Source organism: Saccharomycopsis crataegensis (genome assembly GCF_037102585.1).
Source record: "Saccharomycopsis crataegensis DNA, jcf7180000000084, whole genome shotgun sequence".
Taxonomy (NCBI): Eukaryota; Fungi; Ascomycota; class Saccharomycetes; order Ascoideales; family Saccharomycopsidaceae; genus Saccharomycopsis; species Saccharomycopsis crataegensis.
Window position 1 is genome coordinate 3,527,986 of NW_027043829.1, and position 20,266 is coordinate 3,548,251.

The 20,266-nt window shown below is 37.3% G+C and overlaps 9 protein-coding genes across 9 annotated transcripts; 4 read left to right on the plus strand and 5 right to left on the minus strand. All coding sequences in view use genetic code 12, as the record gives it.

Annotated features, from left to right (window-relative positions):
• Positions 1 to 499: 499 nt before the first annotated feature.
• On the plus strand, positions 500 to 1,762 carry DASC09_044810 (CDC50/LEM3 family protein; the record flags this gene model as incomplete). Its single annotated transcript, XM_064998080.1, has 2 exons — positions 500 to 639; positions 706 to 1,762. 2 exons carry the CDS (start codon positions 500 to 502, stop codon positions 1,760 to 1,762), a joined length of 1,197 nt encoding a protein of 398 aa, XP_064854152.1.
• Positions 1,763 to 2,129: 367 nt separating this feature from the next.
• Positions 2,130 to 3,422, minus strand: KTR2 (mannosyltransferase KTR2; the record flags this gene model as incomplete). Its single annotated transcript, XM_064998081.1, has 1 exon — positions 2,130 to 3,422. One exon carries the CDS (start codon positions 3,420 to 3,422, stop codon positions 2,130 to 2,132), a length of 1,293 nt encoding a protein of 430 aa, XP_064854153.1.
• A 261-nt stretch (positions 3,423 to 3,683) lies between these two features.
• On the plus strand, positions 3,684 to 4,808 carry NPA3 (GTPase NPA3; the record flags this gene model as incomplete). Its single annotated transcript, XM_064998082.1, has 1 exon — positions 3,684 to 4,808. One exon carries the CDS (start codon positions 3,684 to 3,686, stop codon positions 4,806 to 4,808), a length of 1,125 nt encoding a protein of 374 aa, XP_064854154.1.
• Positions 4,809 to 4,882: 74 nt separating this feature from the next.
• Positions 4,883 to 5,671, minus strand: EMC3 (ER membrane complex subunit EMC3; the record flags this gene model as incomplete). The annotated part of the gene is made up of 1 exon (XM_064998083.1): positions 4,883 to 5,671. The coding sequence occupies one exon, from the start codon at positions 5,669 to 5,671 to the stop codon at positions 4,883 to 4,885; it is 789 nt and encodes a 262-aa protein (XP_064854155.1).
• A 222-nt stretch (positions 5,672 to 5,893) lies between these two features.
• On the plus strand, positions 5,894 to 7,147 carry RPT4 (proteasome regulatory particle base subunit RPT4; the record flags this gene model as incomplete). The annotated part of the gene is made up of 1 exon (XM_064998084.1): positions 5,894 to 7,147. The coding sequence occupies one exon, from the start codon at positions 5,894 to 5,896 to the stop codon at positions 7,145 to 7,147; it is 1,254 nt and encodes a 417-aa protein (XP_064854156.1).
• A 406-nt stretch (positions 7,148 to 7,553) lies between these two features.
• GPH1 (glycogen phosphorylase) lies at positions 7,554 to 10,166 on the minus strand (the record flags this gene model as incomplete). Its single annotated transcript, XM_064998085.1, has 1 exon — positions 7,554 to 10,166. The coding sequence occupies one exon, from the start codon at positions 10,164 to 10,166 to the stop codon at positions 7,554 to 7,556; it is 2,613 nt and encodes an 870-aa protein (XP_064854157.1).
• A 341-nt stretch (positions 10,167 to 10,507) lies between these two features.
• On the minus strand, positions 10,508 to 11,434 carry UTP30 (Utp30p; the record flags this gene model as incomplete). The annotated part of the gene is made up of 1 exon (XM_064998086.1): positions 10,508 to 11,434. The coding sequence occupies one exon, from the start codon at positions 11,432 to 11,434 to the stop codon at positions 10,508 to 10,510; it is 927 nt and encodes a 308-aa protein (XP_064854158.1).
• A 662-nt stretch (positions 11,435 to 12,096) lies between these two features.
• On the minus strand, positions 12,097 to 16,405 carry HFM1 (DNA helicase; the record flags this gene model as incomplete). The annotated part of the gene is made up of 2 exons (XM_064998087.1): positions 12,097 to 16,283; positions 16,342 to 16,405. 2 exons carry the CDS (start codon positions 16,403 to 16,405, stop codon positions 12,097 to 12,099), a joined length of 4,251 nt encoding a protein of 1,416 aa, XP_064854159.1.
• Positions 16,406 to 17,101: 696 nt separating this feature from the next.
• Positions 17,102 to 20,110, plus strand: YAK1 (serine/threonine protein kinase YAK1; the record flags this gene model as incomplete). The annotated part of the gene is made up of 1 exon (XM_064998088.1): positions 17,102 to 20,110. One exon carries the CDS (start codon positions 17,102 to 17,104, stop codon positions 20,108 to 20,110), a length of 3,009 nt encoding a protein of 1,002 aa, XP_064854160.1.
• Positions 20,111 to 20,266: the final 156 nt, after the last annotated feature.

The following is a 20,266-nucleotide window of genomic DNA, read 5'->3' on the forward strand; positions in this document are numbered from 1 at the left end:
CAAAAATGGACATTTATGCTATATGTGAGATGTTATTCTTATTTTTTTTTCCCTCATTCAGTAGCTCATTTATCTTCCTAAAGTGAATTACATTTACTTTTTGCCCTTAAGTGTTGGAACAAAAACCTTTTGACATGAAATATTTTATCTCTGAGACGATAGATCTGTATTCCAGGAATTTTCCCATCATCGTATTTCATTATGCAAACCAATATATGAGCCCAATCAACATTAAGGGCCTTGGAAGATAATACATAGGATCATCCATCTCTGGGAAATCAACTACACTCAAAAAGAACAATTGTATGGAACTTTTGGATGTGATGTTGAGAGAGAAAAGGTGTATTGTATTGCCCGGTACTAAACGTCGGGTAATGACAAGTGATAAACTAAAAAAAAAAAAAAAAACACTGCAAGAAGCGTTTTGATTGACAAACACCTGGTAACAGAGAGAAGGTTGAGGCATTATCCTGTTTATTCAGTAAAGTAGTGATAAACCATGGGTCTTATAAAAAGAAAGAACAATGATCTGGACGATGTGGACTCGATCTCAGACTATGAAAAAGAACCAGAAGAAAAGGTGAAGAGCAGACGCCCAGGTGACAACGCTTTTAGACAACAAAGACTTAAGGCCTACAAGTAAGTATATTTTCTGTTACTTTGCCAACAATAATGATAAAGATTTAATTTCTAACTTTTTATTAGCCCTATAATAACAACAAAGACGGTGATACCTTTGTTCTTACTCTTTGCGGTAGTGTTTGTTCCTTTGGGTGCCGCAATGCTTTACGGGTCAAATCAAGTTCAAGACTTGGTTATTGATTATGAACAATGTGAGAACATGGCCAATGCTGATTACTTCACGGAAATTCCAGAGGAATACTTTGAGTACAACTTCAAGACCCCTATTACTGAAAAACCGCAATGGAAATTGGTTACCAATGCATCCGAGAGCGATCCGGTCGAAAATAAAATATGTCAAGTACAATTCCCGGTGCCAAATGATATTGACGGGCCAGTGTACTTTTTCTATCAACTTGAAAATTTCTATGCCAACCATAGAAGATACGTTATTTCTTATTGTGAATTACAACTTAATGGTGAACCCTCTTCCGTTCATGTCGTCAAGGATACTATTGGCCAAAATTGTCAACCAATGTCCACGGATCCTGCTTCCGGCTTAATCTATTACCCATGTGGTTTAATTGCCAATGCCATGTTCAACGACACTTTCACTTATCCTGCTGCTATCAATGGCACCTCAGACGATTACGTAATGACTCAAAAGGGAATTGCGTGGAGTACGGACAAGAATAGACTAAAGAAAACTCAATATAACGCGTCACAAATTGTCCCACCTCCAAACTGGGTTAAGAAATTCCCAGACGGCTACAACGACGACAACATCCCTGATATTTCCACGTGGGAAGAATTCCAGAACTGGATGCATCCAGCTGGTTTATCCAAGTTTTCGATCTTATATTTCAGAAATGACGATGACCAATTGAAAGCAGGTTCTTATCAAGTTAACATTGGTTTGCATTGGCCTGTATTACCATTCAACGGTAAAAAAGCATTTTATATCAGTACACGGTCAGTTCTTGGGGGTAAAAACTCTTTTTTGGGTATTGCCTGGATTGTTGGTGGTGGTCTCTGCTTCGTTTTAGGGTTGGTATTCTTGGTCATTCATTTGATTTCTCCTAGAAAAATGGGTGACACTTCATTGTTAAGCTGGAATAAAGAAAAACAACATGCTGAATGAATAACAAATAATTGATTAATTGGTTATCTTTTGATAATTTTTGTTTTATCTATTTTTATTTTCGTAATATTGAACTTTGTTACTTCCTATTTAACTATATTTTTTTTTTTTTGTTTTCTTCGGTTCTTTCTTTAATTATTAAATCATCTATCAAACACTTTTTTGGCTTCTTGTCTTTTCTCTCTTGTCGGTCTCTATGGGATATATATACTTTTTCCCTTAATACATGTAAATTAACAATTCTACAGACCACTGATAAAATTTCTATTATATATTTATAACTGTGTAGTAGGGACACAATTTTGAAAATCTCTAATTTCATGTGCTACAAAAAGGCTTTTTCAGCATCACCCGAATGTCATCAATTTCACTCATTCATGAACTTTTTACCTGCTCCGAATTTCCACCATTTAGGTACGCAACTGTGTAAAGTCATATCAATATTTGCTTCTTTATAAGGATCACAGACACATCTCTTATTTAGCCTGGTGTATCTACTAGTAGGACAGCTTTCAAATGGCGCATGGATATATCCAATATCCTCAAAATGATGTATTTCATCTCTAGCCAATAATAATGCCACCCCAATACTGTGAACGGGTGCATCGCCCCATCTTTCATAGTAAAAACCCCCAGTCTTCTCGAGGAAGTCAAAATAGTCATTGTAGGCTTTCGAGCGGAAAAAATCTAAGTTGGCAATTTCAAAATTAGACCAGAAATGGCAGAGGTTGTAATCCGATTCAGATTGTATCGCCAATGCCTTTGATCCTATAGGCGATGTGTTGGTAATGAACTCCAAAGAATTATTTGGATGGATATGCTGAGGATATTGTTCCATAAATTGTTTGGTAGTGTTCCATAGAGTAGGAATGGTATTCTCATACTCGTAGATACTAATTACAAATCCGTATTTCTTGTTATTTTCTCTCATTAGTTTGAATGGATCGTACTGGAAATCACAGAAATATTCAACATCCGGCTCAACTCTAAAATACCATTGATATTGATCGAGCAATTTCTGTTTATAGAAATATCCAGAATTGAAACGGCACATATTTCTGTACGACCTTGAGTTACCATAAAGAACTCCATTCTTTTCTGAATTAAGTAAATTTTCTTCAAACTTGGTCTCATTGATCCAGCTGGGTCTATCCCAATCTTCGGATGGGATCAAACCATACTGAGTTTTCCCACTAGCCATTAACGTCGTTGCTTCTTTGAATTCGTCTGTGAAAGGCACATCATTTAAAAATGTCCATGTGTATTTGTATAGATGATTGAACCTGTCTTCTAATGATCTCATGGATTTCAAAGCCCCTTCCAACTCCCAATTCCTCACAAGCATCAAAATGGTGGCATTTTCATGTTGTAAATTTGTGTGTGTTTCCTGAAAATTCTTCACAAATTCCAAATTTCTCTCATCATTAGAATAATATGCATTTGTTCCGTGCTTTATTTTCTGTCGATTTAATATTGTTTGAATGTTATTTGCTCGCAATTGAACCTGTTGCTCATAAGATTTGATCTGATCCAATATATCTTCCAACTTCGTTGCGTAATTAGACTCGTTGCTATTAGGTCGTACTCGGCAGTTCCAACCTGTTGTTAAAATAGTCATAAATATTGACAATATAATGAGGAATGCTTTTGTTCTGGACATGTTTTAGAAACGCTTATTTCTCAGCAGTTACTATAAGTTTTCAATACTGAATCGCTTCAGTATGATCACCGCGATCAAAGAAAAATCATAATATGTATGCTCCTGCAGTGATCATGTGGGTCATCAGTATGAAAAAAAGGGCAAAAAAAAAAAAATTTTATAATTAATAATATTAGTTTTTGTGGATGTTCACGATAATATTGACAAGCTACAATCATTACGACTCAAAATAATTCTGGAATTTTTTCTCTCTATCACAACATGGCTCCTGCAAATTTATTGGTTATCGGAATGGCTGGTTCTGGCAAAACCACCTTCATGCAACGATTGAACTCACATCTACATGCAAAGAAAAATCCACCATATGTCATCAACTTGGATCCAGCAGTGTTAAAAGTCCCATATGGTTGTAATATAGATATCAGAGACTCTGTGAATTATCACAAGGTCATGGATCATTACAATTTGGGTCCAAACGGTGCAATTGTCACTTCTTTGAACTTGTTTTCCACGAAAATTGATCAAATTGTTCAGTTGCTAGATAAGAGAGCAGAAAATTATAATCATGTTATCATTGATACTCCAGGGCAAATTGAATGTTTTATATGGTCGGCTTCTGGTTCTATAATAACCCAAGCTTTGGCCTCGGCATTTCCAACAATCATAGTATACCTTATTGATACTCCAAGAACTACATCTCCTTCGACATTTATGTCAAACATGTTGTATGCTTGTTCCATTCTATACAAAACTAAATTGCCAATGATCATAGTTTTCAACAAGTGTGACATCAAAGATTATGAGTTTGCTAAGGAATGGATGACAGATTTTGAAGCTTTTCAGGCGTCCATGAGCAGTGACCAACATAATTCTTCTGAGGGTGGCGATTCAGGATACATGAACTCCTTGATCAATTCAATGTCATTGATGCTAGAGGAATTCTACTCTCAATTGGATGTTGTCGGGGTTAGCTCATACACCGGTAAGGGGTTTGACGAGTTTTTAGACATCGTCGATGATAAAGTGAAGGAATATAATGATGTTTATAAGGCTGAACAAGAACGAATTTTGAAGCAGAGGGAACAAGATGAGGCTGACAGAAAGGTTAAGAATTTGAGTAAATTAGTCAAAGATCTAGGAATTAAGGATCAAAATGCATCAACCTCCAGAAAGAAGGAAGATGACTATGATGGTGTTAACGTGTTGTCAGATTTCGAAGATGATGATGATGAAGAGGAGGAACAGGAGGAGGATACTATCAATGCTCCACAAAGAGAGTACACTTATGAAGATGAAAGATTTGAACAAATCAAACAACAGGCGCAACAGGCAAAAGAGGACTCCACTCTTGAGAAAATAACGCAATATATTAATAAAAGTAATTAGCTTACAACTTGATTCAATAAAACTTTCATTTTGGATAATTTATTTGGTATTTAATAATGACATTGTGTGTAAGACTATTTATACAAATTTAGCACTCTTTCCTCAATCCCATCTAAATCATAGACATGATCAATTATTCTAAGGTTGTCGATTTCCTTTTTCAACAATACCTCTGTGGTTGGTCCACCAGGCATGTCCAATGTTGGCATAGGATTGCCACTACTCATCAACATTTTGTCAGCAATTGATGAATTGCCTAAGAGTAAATTATACACCGACTTCAACCCCAACAAGTTAACAAAGTACCAAGAAATTGAACTCACCCACCTGACGTCCAAATCATTGGTGCTGACACCATTTTGAAGCATTTGTTTGAATCTCACTGTCAAAGGGAACGGCAACTTCATAATGACAAATCCGCTAAAGAAATAGTTCACCCACGCCATGATCAATGTTTGAGGAATGAAATTTGCCATATTTCCCTTCATCATCCCTGACAATTGTTCTGACAACTTACCATCGGCAAAAGGGTTTGGTGGAGCATCACCTGCTTCTTGTTTTGCCTTTTCCGCCTTTTCTGTCTCGATCTCAGTGGCTGTTTTGGATATGGATTCAATTAACGCAGTCCGCTGGAGATCGAAATCACTATACGATAAAACACGAAAATTCTGTTTGAATCTCTGGATTCTTGCAAAAGTTTCATCCTTTTTAATCTTTTGGTAGTCTTCCAATTTTGCGGCAGGGGTAATTAACAATTGAATGTTCTCTCTAACAATCCCCACTAATACCATCACAAATGAGATTGGAAGAAGCACCCAATACTTCAAGCTCGGGTCGAGCGTTAGATTAGGAACATTTGCCATGGCTCTTTATATTTATCAATAGTTAACTGACCTATCTATTGATATACACTGTTCATATCATTATTCATTGAAGTATTCTTTTTGCTATATGCGGCGGGTAACGCGCTTTGGAAACGACAACCCAAAAATCAAAGTGGCAATTTTCAAGTCTTTACTTTTATCCCATTGCGAATTGATAAACAGATAGTTTAATATAGCACATTATATAATATTATCATAGCAATGAGTGCCGAAGACCCTTTATTGGCTGCTTTGAATAGTGAAGAGACAACAGACGGAACTTCTGCCACTACCAGTTCGGAACCAGCCGATCCAGAAAGAAACGAAGCGTTGAGAAGATTCAAAAAGAAGTTGGTGGAACATAAAGAATGGGACTCCCGGTTAAAGAAAACAAGATTAGATATAAGATCTCTAGACAAAGATTATGAGAAAACTGAGAATGACATCAAGGCATTGCAAAGTGTGGGGCAAATCATTGGTGAAGTTTTGAAAGCATTGACCGAAGAAAAATATATTGTCAAGGCTGCCAATGGACCAAGATATATTGTTGGTTGTAGAAGCACGATAAATAAAGAGAAATTGGTGAAAGGGGTGAGAGTGGCATTGGATATAACTACATTGACTATAATGAGAATTTTGCCGAGAGAAGTCGACCCATTGGTGTACAATATGACTACGTTCAAAGCAGGGGAAATCTCCTTCAATAGCGTTGGTGGGTTAACCGATCAGATTAGAGAATTGAGAGAAGTCATTGAACTACCATTGAAAAATCCAGAATTGTTTTTAAGAGTAGGTATCAAACCTCCAAAAGGTGTGTTGTTGTACGGTCCACCAGGTACCGGTAAGACCTTATTAGCCAAGGCTGTGGCCGCCACTATTGGTGCAAACTTCATCTTCAGTCCTGCCAGTGCAATTGTAGATAAATATATTGGTGAATCTGCCAGATTGATCAGAGAAATGTTTGCTTATGCCAAGGAACATGAACCATGTATTATTTTCATGGATGAAGTCGATGCCATTGGTGGTAGAAGATTTTCCGAAGGTACTTCTGCAGACAGAGAAATTCAAAGAACTTTGATGGAATTGTTGAATCAAATGGACGGTTTTGATTATTTGGGCCAAACTAAGGTCATCATGGCTACAAATCGACCAGATACTTTGGATCCTGCGTTGTTGAGAGCTGGTAGATTGGATAGAAAGATAGAAATTCCTTTGCCAAATGAAGCTGGTAGATTGGAAGTGTTCAAGATCCATACCGCTAAGATAAATAAACAAGGAGAATTCGATTTTGAAGCTGCCGTGAAAATGAGTGATGGCTTCAACGGTGCCGATATTAGAAACGTTGTGACAGAAGCTGGGTTCTTTGCTATTAGAGATGACAGGGACTACATTGTTCAAGATGATCTTATGAAGGCTGTAAGAAAAGTCAATGAGGCTAAGAAATTGGAAGGTAAATTAGAGTACCAAAAATTATGATCCTGAATGTTGCACACGCCTGCTTTTTTTTTTTCACAAAAAAAAATCACTATGTCTTTCTCGTATATGCTTTTGTAAAAATGTTTAATGATGTTCTTTCTTTGCTTGCTTTTTGTAAGAACTTGTCTGAAAATTTTAATGTGGCACTAAAAAATCTGATAGAAAGGAGAGAAAACTACAGTGGTGCACTCTTCTTCGCTTTCAACATCCAAGATTTTACCTTCTCAAAAGAAAAAAGGTTTATTTGATTCTCAAGCGATCAAAAAGGGAATACACAAACCCTACAACAGCATTAATAGTATGAGTTAATAACACCAAAAATAGTGAGAAAATTAATAGGACAAAAAGAAAAAAAATGAAAAGATATAATTTAGAGAATCATAGGTGAGCTAACGAAAACATAGTATCATTTAGATAACGGTTCAATGTTCCATATCATCTCCGCGTATTCCTCAACAGCTCTATCGGAACTGAAGAAACCCATGTTAGCAACAGAGGTGATACATTTCCGAATCCAGATATCGTGGTCACCCTTGAAAGTTTCATCAATTAACCTTTGTGCTTCCAAGTATGAATTGAAATCATCAGAAACAATATAGAAATCACTATGATGTCTGATCGAGTCTAACAATGGTTTAAATTCATGGGAATCACCAAATACGTCACCATCAATGGCTTGGAATACAGTTTCCAAAGAGCTAGGCAACTTGACATCGAAAAGGTGAGAGGCTCTAACCTTGTCGACATTTTCTGACAAGTGACCAAACAAGAAAACGTTTTCTTCTCCGATTTCTCTAGCGATTTCCACGGTAGCACCATCTAAGGTACCGATGAGCAAGCCAGCATTCAAGACAAATTTCATGTTTGAAGTACCAGAAGCCTCAGTACCAGCAGTAGAAATATGCTCGGATATATCCGAAGCTGGAATGATAATTTCGGCCTTAGAAACATTGTAATCTGGGATGAAAACACATTGTAAATATTCCCTAGTTTCTGGATCGTTATTGAGAACTTGAGAGACATTGTTAATTAACTTGATAATTCTTTTGGCCATATAGTAACCTGGCGCAGCTTTACCAGCAAAAATAGAGACTTTTGGTTGGAATTTTTTACGTTCCTCTGGAGAACAAGATTTCAATTGCAAATATCTGTAAATAACTCCAAAAATATTCATTTGCTGTCTCTTGTATTCATGGATTCTCTTGACCTGAATATCAAATAGGAAAGTTGGATCAATTTCATATCCAGTCAAATCCTTAACCAATTTGGAAAGTCTGGTCTTATTAAATGTCTTAACTTCTTGCCATTTTGATTTGAATTCCTTATCTTCAAGATATTTTTCCAAGTTCTTCAATAAGTTCAAGTCAGACAAGTACTCATCTCCGCCCAATTTACTACTAATCAACTCCGCCAATTTAGGATTAGCTTGCTTGAGCCATCTTCTTGGAGTGATACCATTGGTGACATTACCAAACTTGTCGCCGCCAAAGACCTTGACAAGGTCTTTAAAGATTGTGAGCTTAATTAAGTCAGAATGCAAAGCGGCAACCCCGTTGACATAATGAGAACCAATGACAGCCAAATTAGCCATTTTGACTTGTTTTGGGTTTGACTCCTCAATGATGGAAACACTGGTCATTAGGTTGTTGTCACCAGGGAACTTTTTGGAAACGCTTTGCAAGAAATAGAAATTGATGTCGTAAATAATTTCCAAATGACGAGGTAATAACTTTTGGAAGATGGTCAATGGCCACTTTTCTAAAGCTTCTTGCATCACAGTGTGGTTGGTGTAACCGACAGTTCTAACCACAATCTTCCATGCCTCATCCCAGGACAAGCCTTCCAAGTCAACTAATACTCTTTGTAATTCTGGAATACACAATGTAGGATGAGTATCATTCAATTGGATAGCCACTTGATCAGGGAATTCCCTCCATGGTCTCTTTGATTTCTTGAAACGACGGATAATATCGTGTAAGGATGCAGCGACCCAAAAGTATTGTTGTTTCAATCTCAACTCTTTACCGGCGTCAAAATTATCATTTGGATACAAAACTGCAGTAATAGACTCGGCCCGTTGTTGCGCTTCCACAGAGTTTTGGTATTCACCGGAATTGAACTTGGCAAAATCAAATTCATGAGTTGGTCTAGCGGACCATAATCTCAAATTGTTGACATTAGCATCAGCTCCATAACCTGGAACTGGAAAATCATAAGCCAATGCCAAAACTCTTTCGCCACCAACCCAAACCTTTTTCTTCTCGGTAGCCCCTTCGTAAACCGGAACTTCCTCGACATAACCATAGAAATCGACTGGGTACTGGATTTCGGTTCTGACAATTTCCCAAGGGTTAGAATAGGTCAACCAATAATCTGGGTACTCAACCTGGTACCCGTTAACAATCTTTTGTGAAAAGATACCATACTCATATCGGATACCATACCCCCAAGCAGCATAATTCAAAGTGGCAAATGAATCCAAGTAGCAGGCAGCAAGTCTACCCAAACCACCGTTACCGATAGAAATATCTGGTTCTTCTTCAATCAAATCTTCCAAGGAAAAGCCAAGTTCGGAAACAGACTCTTTTATCGGAGTTCTGAGGCCAGTATTGATCATGGCGTTATCCATAGCCCTCCCCATCAAGAATTCAAAAGACATGTAGTACACTCTTTTTTGGTCAAGCATGGTCTGTGTTTGCTGGGTTTGATTCCACTTGATGATAAGCTTATCTCTAATAGCAAGCGAAGAAGCCTGGTAAGCGGCCAAGTTGTCACAATTATACATTGAGCGGGCCAAAGATGTTTCTACATGGTTGACAAAATCTTTCTCAAAGTCTTCTTTTGTTTTGATATCTTTTCTGGCAAACTTCTTCCAGATTTCTCTGGATTCCAACGGAATTTGTGACTCGATAGACTTAATTTCGTGGATAGAGAACCCTGTCAATCTTCTCTTGTGCAAAGAGCGTGGGTCGTTAAGTCCGGCATCGGATTCATCCTGAGAGACTGGGGTGAACGTCATTGTCAGGCAATGTTGCAAGTTGTTTGGAGGAAGATAAATAAATAAATAGTAATAGTAATCAGTAAAGACCGATTTTTATTCAAAAGAAGTGAGGCAAACGGAATAAAGAGAAAATAAAATGTCCGGGGAAATCGCTATTTATAAACGCTGGCTGTCATCCCCCACACAGCGCAAGTCAATCCCTTCTTTTTTTTTTGACGTCTTTTGTGGCCACCACCCGGTGACAACAGCAATCCGAACATGTGCGAACATTTGTGCCCCATCCTGCAGCATATCTACAACAGACTAGCAAGGTCTAATAAAGCAGTGTCTATTTTATTGCGGGTAATAATACAGAATTTCTAGAAATTGTCGTTGTTGTTGCCACTGTCATTGGTGGTTTCGTCTTTGCTAGCCACGTACACCGGCAAACTGGAACTGTCGCTGGTCTTGACATGAATGTTTAAGATCCTATTCTTAACAATATTCTTAGGGTCAGCCTTAACAGACGGTCCAAAGCTCATTACAAATCCACCGGATAGCTTGTATTTTTCGCTGGTCAAAAATGCCACTACTGCCTCCATGTTGGCCATCACCTCCAGGGATTTCATATCGGTAGTCCCCACCTTGATAGATAAGGTATTCCCATTCTCAGTATAGACCACTGTAGTGTTTCTCAATATTGACTTCACTTGCTGATAGACATAATAGTTATTCACTTCTTCCTCATCTAGCTCAGCATCCGTTTTCTTATTGACAACTTTATCGATCTTCTTCTTTTTCTTAAACTGCTCCAATTTCTCTGGAGAGTTCATTTGGATCATATATGGCACCTTCTTATTCTTTTGATAAAAATTCTTCCCCAAAACATCAAATAGTTTGTGATGGATCCGTTGGTCAGCCATTATCACATCATAATCATTGTATATCCCTCTTTGGTATCTTTTATTGTGCATTCTAGACAGAAACTTCTTCAACCCATATATCCCTTTAAATAAGTGTTCAGTGTCTGAATCGGTAACTTCCAACTGCTTCCTGTATGTCATTGTAGGGTCTTTGGTGATTAACAATATTCTTTTGTCCCTGATTTTACCAAATTTGGAAGGTATCTGAATAATTCGTGGGATGTGGTCATTCCTCTTGACTACAGGCTTATCACTGGTTATCATCAAGTATATTGTTTCATTCTGCTTGTCTTCATTATCAATGTTTTTCTTCTTGGTGTGAGATTTCAACGCTTTGATTGATTGTAGCCCTGTTTGTTCGTAGGCAGAGTTTAAAAGTAGCATTGTTATAGTCTGTGCAATTCCATGAGCCCGATATCTGTACAAAGATAAGCCCAGAGTAAATATGAAGGGTCTATTATGATCACTTTCCACTCTCTGTGTGATTTAATCTCAAATAGAAATGAAAAAATGACAAAGAAGAAAAAAAATGAAAATTACTGTGAAAAATTTATGTTGCGTTTACACGGGTGCATTTTCCCTAGTCTTTTCCAAGCGATGAGAAAAATGCCCCATTTCAAGAGGGATGGCATCTCACGGCCGGCTTTGTGTTCATTCATGGATGGTTGAGCATTGATAGAGTTTCGTTCGTGAGTAGCACCTTTCCAGTATTTGAGCTGCCATTGGGCTCATTCATCTGGTGCTTTCTGCCATGAATTGGAAGACTCCAACGTATAACTCGAATCGCATACCACCATAATAGTATGTCTTAGCTAGTCCAATTATGTACATCCATATAATTATACATTACAACACACAGTCTATTCTTTGAACAGTTGCTATTTTGAAACTGTATACAAAACCTTTCTCTCTCTCTCTTTGGCTTTTCCGAAAGACTTCAACGAAATAAAACTCTGCACTTGGTGCGCTGATGCCTTTTAAATAGGGTGCTACGATAGACATGGGAATAAAGTAAATAAATATATTAATCGACCTCAATAAACACTTTAAGCAAACTCAACATCAGATCCCAACACATCAAGCAAATCCGTCACCTCAAAATCACACTCTTCCTTTATACGACCACTGCAGTCTCTTTTATTAGCAATGAGCACAGAATTCACAAAGCTGCCAGCAGATTGACTTTTAGATATGCACAATGTATTTTGGTTGATATCCTCTTCATCATGTACAACGTTGACAAATGAATTGCTAAGAACATCCAAAGACGATTTCTCTTCAATTTGAGCATATGTTTTTGGAAAATCAGAGCTTTCAACTTCATATGGACTTTTAGCCCCATCAGAAGGTTTGTTACCACGGTTTTCATCCCTGTCATCTTCGCTCCAAAGATCAGAACTGTAATTCGATTCATTATCCTCTGAAATTTTCTCGAATCTTCCATAGTTAAAAATATTCACTTCTTCTTTATCATCTAGATCTTGCTTTGGCACTTCCTTCATTTTGCTGCTTTGCTTCTGCTCATCAATGTTGAGATGGAAAGACTCCATCGCCTGAGATTTTGGAAGCTCCATTTCCCAAGGCAGTATGAGACGATCCGAAATTTGTTTCTTTTCAATATAAGATGATAACGATGGAAAATGTTCATCTTCTGAATCAATCGAATCATCAAGTAGTTCACTACGTCTTACATGAACCTTGCCAAGTTTCCTCTTTTTCCTCTTAGGCACTAGATTGGAATCAGCGTCATTTGATACATTGATCTCATCCTTTCCGTTATTGAAAGTATTACCCTTTCCCACATTACCAAAAGAAATATCTTTTTCCGCATACAGATTTCCTAAAGTATCATGTGAGCTACGGTGATGATATTGGAGATTCTTAGAGGTATATCTAACTGACTTCTCAAGATAATCACCTCTTTGTTGGAAGTTGATCCCCTTAACTCCTATTTCAACAGTTTTATTGGAAGATTTTGGAGAACGTTGCTGTATCTTATTCCCTTTCAGTTCTTTTGAACCTGCCCTTTTTCTGGGAATATGTAGTAATCCTTCATGACAACATAAATGGCGACATTTGTCTTTGTTCTTGCAAGTATGTTTACATTCATAATTACCATCTGATCTTCTTTTATACTCTCCCACTTGTGTTGAAATTGGTGTTTCATCTGCTCTGGAATCTATATCAGTAGATATAAGGATCTCTTGCTTTTCAATCCCATTATAATTGTCAAAAGCAGCACTGAATATTGAATCATCAAACTCATCATCATCATCATCATCTTCATCATCATCTGAAAAAGGATCCGTCAAAACTGGCTCTTCCACTTCAGGGACAGAAACAATTAATTCGTCAAATACTCTGGAAGGAATATTCAACTTCAATGCTGCCCAAGTTTTGGTATTGGCAATTACATCACAGGCAATATGAGATCTGATTATTTGATTTTTTTTGCGTATTTTGGCAGTAATGCTAAATACCTTTGGAGATTCAAGCTTTCCGCACATAATCCTTCTAAAATCAACTAGTTCACCATCGCTTATTTCTGTAACAATATTCACCATAACAAACTGCTTATGCCAATGGGTTACTTTCACACCCTGTAAGCACTGAACATTAACATTAAACGATATAGTGATGTAATCTAAGTCTTTGGATATTTCATGGGAGACGAGGCGGCACGAAATTGAAAACTTTGGAATTGAAGCAACATCTTTTAAAATCTTGTTTCCGTGACCCGGTTTCAATCCCAAGTAGTATTCGATTTTAGAAGCATCTAGTTGGGAAACTTGTTCGAAATTCATAATATTATGATTGATGAACTTTCTAACATACTTGAGACCAATCCCATCCAATTGTTTCAACATCATTCCAGAGTCTTCCCAACATTTCCCACAAACGGATCGTCCGAGTTTCAAAATGTTGAGCAATGATATGGAATCCTTCTTCTCAGTGAAGGCATCCGCCATGCACTTAATCAATCTAGGACATTGTTTCAACAAATATAATTTTTCCCCATTGAAATTGAAATATAGACCGAAAGATCCCTTATAGTTTGGAAATTCAAGTCCTCCAAGTTCATATTGAAGCAACAAGGATATTTTGTAAGTCTGTGGATAAGACGAACCAAGGATTTTGGGTGGAGGAAACTTCAATAAATTTGATGAAGCAATTTCCTTATACAATTTTTTTTCCATATGTTTGATTTTGAGATCTTTAAATTCTGTGGCCTGGCATAGCAAATCGAAAACCGAAGAAAAGTTCAACTTTGAAGGACTGTTAATAATTTTTTTCATAGTTTCAAAGGAAACATAATGGTGTGACATTGCATTGCCATAAGCAGTACTTTTGTAGGTTCTTGTGAATTTATCATAGTCAAGTATTTGATTTTCCCGGAGGATTTCCAATTGTTTTTGACAAAATAATGCCAATCTGGTATCTATATCAATGACTCTCAAACCTTGAATTTCGCTATATGCAATCGGATTCGATTTATACCTGGTATAGAAATAGGTGGAGGCTATCCAATCGACGGCCGTTTCCACTGTTGTTATTGTTTTCAAGCAAACTTCTGCTGCTAAATTCTCAAATAAATTTAAATGCAAACTACTTTCTAATTTTTCGGTACCCTCGATTAATCTTTCATATCTGTTCTTATTTTTCTCCTCGGTCATGATAACAGCAACACCCTCAGTTTCGAACTGTGGCCTGCCAGCTCTCCCAATCATTTGCAAGATATCCAATTCTGAGTATTCACTGAACTGACCCTCATTCCAATATCTTGTTCCTTTAATAATCACCAAATACGCGGGTAAATTAACACCGACTGCCAAAGTGGAGGTAGAGCATAATATTTTAATATTTCCATTAATGAAGTTATTTTCAACAGCTAAGCGATCTTTATATGATATTCCAGCATGATGAAATGCCACACCTTTGCTTATAAGCTTAGAAATTTCCTTATCTTGTACCTTGATTAGGTCTTTTAAGTTATGCAGTTCAAAGCCCAAATTGTTGCTGAGGAAGGTAGCTGTATTAAATGCAATTTTTCTAGTAGGGCAAAAAATCAATACGGGTTTACCAAGACTCTTCTCTCTGATTATCTCTAAAAGTCTGTTGTTGAGGGAAAAATCGAACTGAAAATCATTCTTCCCATGATTCCTGAACCCATAAACAGTTCGTAGCAACTTTACCGGCTTATACTCTTCTCCAAAAATCATAGTAACAGCAGGCTCTGAGGAGCCCTTCGATGTTTTTCTGAGCCATTTAGATATATCGTTTATGTTTGGAACGGTGGCTGAAAGTGCAATGATTCTCAATTGGTCACATAATCTCTTCATTCTGGTGGTGACCACCTCTAGTGTTGAGCCTCTATCATCTTTCAATATATGGACTTCATCAATCAATAATAGTTTTACCAAATCGAAAAGTTTGATAAAGTCAAACCACCTTCGAGTCAATAAATCCCATTTTTCTGGAGTTGAAATAATAATGTTAGATTTCTTCACACTTTCAGTCTCAAAAGAGGATGTGTCGCTGGTCAACATTCCTACGGAAATGTTCAAAGGAGCAAATTTTTTTTTCCAATCTTCACATCTTTCTGTGCACAATGCCTTTGTTGGCGCAATATATAGAACTTTCATGTTATTGTTAAGGTCTATCTTGTTGTTCTTGAGAAACAATCTTATTATACCTAGTTCGAAAAGAACTGTTTTACCAGAGCCTGTTGGTGAGGTAATAACACAATTGTAAGGGGTATTGAAAATATCTTGGAAGGCCTCGGTTTGCATTCTATTGAATGAGCTGAAAGGAAAGATCCCCCTTATCCTGTTAGGCAAAGAAGAAAGAAAGTCAACTGGTATATTCGACCCATGTTTCCTAGATTTTACGTTTTGGTAATCTTCATAGCTATTTGATCTTAGATAATATAGGCTTTGTGGTGGTCCTGGGGGGCAGGAGCCTGTATCTCCGTAACTTGTGAGCTCATCATGGATACCTGAATAAGCGCCATCATTGGAAGCTTTGAAATCCGCACCCAGAAGACGGTAAGCGCCATTTCGCTCCTCAGATGAGGCGAATTGAGTTTCATTATTGTCATAATTTTGCGATAACTGGTGTTGATTGTTGACATTTGTTTGAAAGATACCTTGATGTTTGTCAGCAGGAAGCCGTTCACTATTTCTCGAAAAATTGCCACTTTGAGAAATGACAGGTGGGGGGTTTTCTGAAACCGCTATAGTTAATAATTTAATCTATTGGGATTTTCATCACACTGAGGTCAATATAATCACCATGTATATCATTCTGATCTCCATTTTGCAAATAATCTTGCAAGTACTCTAAAAAGTTTGGCATTCTAGGCTCTTGCGTTTAGTTGAAGTGATTTGACTCTTGTATCATGTTAACACAACCCATATAAACTAATGCGTAATTCCTTCTATGAAAATAGTCCTGGTGTTTTCCACTTTGCTGAAATGATGATTTTGACGTCAAACAAGCAGGTAATGAACTTATTGAGTTGGCAAGGGTCCTTTTTTTTACCAAAGGTTTCAAATAACCCGCTGCATTGGTGCATTTTTGTGTGCTGCGTGCAACAACCGAGACAAACCACAATACATCAAATCAAGACCTACCCAGAGAATTTTTGACAATTAATTATCTTCCCCACAATAAAATAAAGCAAAACCTCAATAAAAGCGTCAATCTTGCTCATTTTTCCCTCCTTAGCGCCAGAAACTTTGATCATGTGTCACGACCGGGTGAGCGCCAGCCCGTCTGATAGTAAAACGGTAGGGTGGTGACAAAACAAAATTCGTCCCGACCAGCAGCATCTCATCAACTTAATATTGTGTCTGCTACGTGTCTTGCTGCTTTATATATTTTTAACATTTGATGATAATATTTTCCAGGTCCTGTTATTTCTATTTCTTTTCCTGTTTATTCGTTACTGGGCCCATTCTTTCAATCGTCAACACACAATAGACCATTTCATCTGTTTCTCTGCAACATCCACCCCAAGACGACACACATCATAAAATAATTTCAAGCAATATGTCGAACTACAGCAATCAAAGTGGGCATGAGGGTGGAGGACAGTATTCTGGCTCTTTCTATGTCAGCTCAACTCCTACGAATGCTACAAATGACACCAATTCCTCAACCTTATTGACAGCACCAAGATTTCCTCTACCCACATCTGGAAATATATCTTCGCAGAAATCGAAAAATCCAATTAAATTAACAATTGTCCCTACTAGTCTGTCAAGTAGTAATAATAGCAGTTATGGGAATTTGGGCTCCTTGAGAAATACGCCTCTAACTCCAAGCTCGGCCACTGTTGGATCGTTTGGTCCTATCGGTAGCAATGGCAGTATCAGCAACTCGCATTTTCAATCTATTCAAGGAACTTTAAATAACGATATTCTATCACCAGTTCAATCCCAGAGGCCAACTCTTCCGCATTTACATCCGCAACGGCTTTCTGCATCGTATCTTGGAAACTATCTGCCTCATAATGAGAATAATAATGGACTTCTTTCGCCTGTTACTAGCAATTTACCACCTTTGCTGTTACATTTAGGTGCAAACTCAAATTCATTCGGCAATATTGGTATTGGTGACGGTGTTTCCACCCAAAATTCTTCAGTAGAAAATAATATTGGAGCAGGACCTCCCAGTTCCGGTGTGAACAAAAATCATGGAAATGGTAACTATTGGCTTAGCCCGGTTCAATCACCTGCTATGAGATCCCCGGCTAGAAACATTCACAAATCACAGTCAAGTAACTCTATGTACCAATATCAACCGTTAATGCAACAACAACAACAACAACAACAACAACAACAACAACAGCAACAACAACAACAACAACAACAGCAACAACAACAACAAATGACACCAATACAGTCACAGCCACCTCAAGAAGATGTTTTGGGGTTTGTTCAAAGTCCAATCACACCTACAAAAAATTTTTCTAATAGAACTTCGTTCAATTCCCAACTACCAACACATTATGAAAACGATTCTTTTGCAAGCTCTATTTATCAACAAGAATTAGAGCCTCCTTCGCGAGCCCCTGCTCCGGTTCCTTATTTTATTGAGTCCTCGACGATTAATGGGGCCTCCCATAAGAATCTTCATGGTCATAAAAGAGGGAATAGTGTTGGTGTATTAGCAAAAGATCATGGTTACAATAGCCAATTTTTGATGAACTCTGGTATATTCATGCACCAACAAAACTTGAAACAATTCCAAGCACCTGTGGCATTCAATAACAATGATAAGCAGATTTACGACCACAATGAGCCCCAGATAGCAACTGAGGAGCAAAAATTGGGCGCACCGGTTATTCAGAAAGTGAATTGTAAAGCTGATCTAAGACCTGTGATTAATCAAAAATCCAGGTTTAGAAGAGCTTCGAGTGCTTCAAAACAAGTATCTCCTTTAAAGGCATTAACTTCCTCCATTACTACGACATACTCCCTTTGCCGCCCAGAATTTAATTATCAATTATCGAGAAACCCAAGACGAGTATTAACAAAACCTTCAGAACCAAAGATGAACAATAATTATGATAACGTTGATAGTGACTATATTTTGTATGTTAATGATGTTTTGGGTACTGAAGAATCAAGAAAGTATCTTGTTTTGGATATTGTCGGCCAAGGTACTTTCGGGCAAGTTGTCAAATGCCAAAATTTATTGAATAAAGAAATTGTCGCGGTCAAAGTCATCAAATCTAATTCTGCATATCTCAATCAGCTGTTAACGGAGGTAACTATTTTAGAAACTATCAACACTAAAATTGATCCATTAGATAAGCATCATTTCCTTAGGATAAAGGATAGATTTATGCACAAGCATCATCTTTGTATTGCGTTTGAGTTATTATCCAGCAATTTGTATGAATTGATAAAGCAAAACCAATTCAACGGGTTGGACATGCATCTTATCAAGTCATTCGCAAGACAATTATTGAGCTCTTTGATTGTTTTGAAAACTTTTAAGATAATTCATTGTGACTTGAAACCAGAAAACATTTTATTGGTGAATCCCGATAAGCCAGACTTGAAAATTATTGACTTTGGCAGTGCTTGTTATGAACGCCAAACGATATATACTTACATTCAGTCTAGATTTTATAGATCACCGGAAGTTATTCTTGGACTACCTTATTCCAGTGCTATTGATATGTGGTCATTTGGTTGTATTGTTGCGGAATTATTTTTGGGATTGCCATTATTACCAGGCTCAAGTGAATATAATCAATTGACAAGAATAACAGATATATTTGGATATCCTGCTTCCTGGATGATTGAGATGGGCAAGAATTCTTTGAAGTTCATGGAAAAAGTGGCAACTGGTGCTTCATCTAATGCATTCAGTAAACCAGCTAGTGTGTCTGCCCCTGATGGCTCCACTACACTCTGCAAATACAAATTGAAATCAATGGAAAAATATGCAAAAGAATTCAAAACTCAAGAGAAACCTTCGACAAACTACTTCAATTCGAATAACTTATCAGATATTATAATGAATTATCAACCAAGAAGTGTCATTAAGTCAAAGGGAAAAATCATTCCAAAGAAACTCACGGAAAATGAATTGAATGATCGGTCTAATTTACTTCATTTCTTGAAAGGTGTTCTTAACATGAATCCTTTGGAAAGATGGACTCCTCAACAAGCCATAGCCCATCCATTTGTGAACAACCTACCATTCAATGAACACTGGACTCCACCAGGTACCAATGCTGTGAAAAATGGCAACAATCTGGGTTCCAATAACCCACATAGTACGGGTCATGGATCAGCTAGGCAAAGGGCCAATTTACATAGAAGAGGGCAATTATCAACCTCATCTATCAATTCTTCAACCTCCAGGCTTGGAAACAATGCCTTCTTTTTGAACAATGAGTTTTATGGGAAAAGCGATGGAAATGGTAATTCTTCCAACAATTTGTCTTTTAAGCCACAACTTCAGCCTAACTTTAATTATGCAAATCCGACGGTTCAAAGCAATGACTCTATTACAAGCTTCAAGTTTCCGCTTCAAGAATGAGGAATCTTACACGTCATTTCATTTCTGTGACTGCTGGATAGAAACGCTTGTTTTTTATTTATTTTTTTCTTAATTAATTATCATCTGTTCTTTACCAATTGTACCATATTTAACAATTCTACATTTATCTGATCTAAATTTTCAGTCAGCCTCATG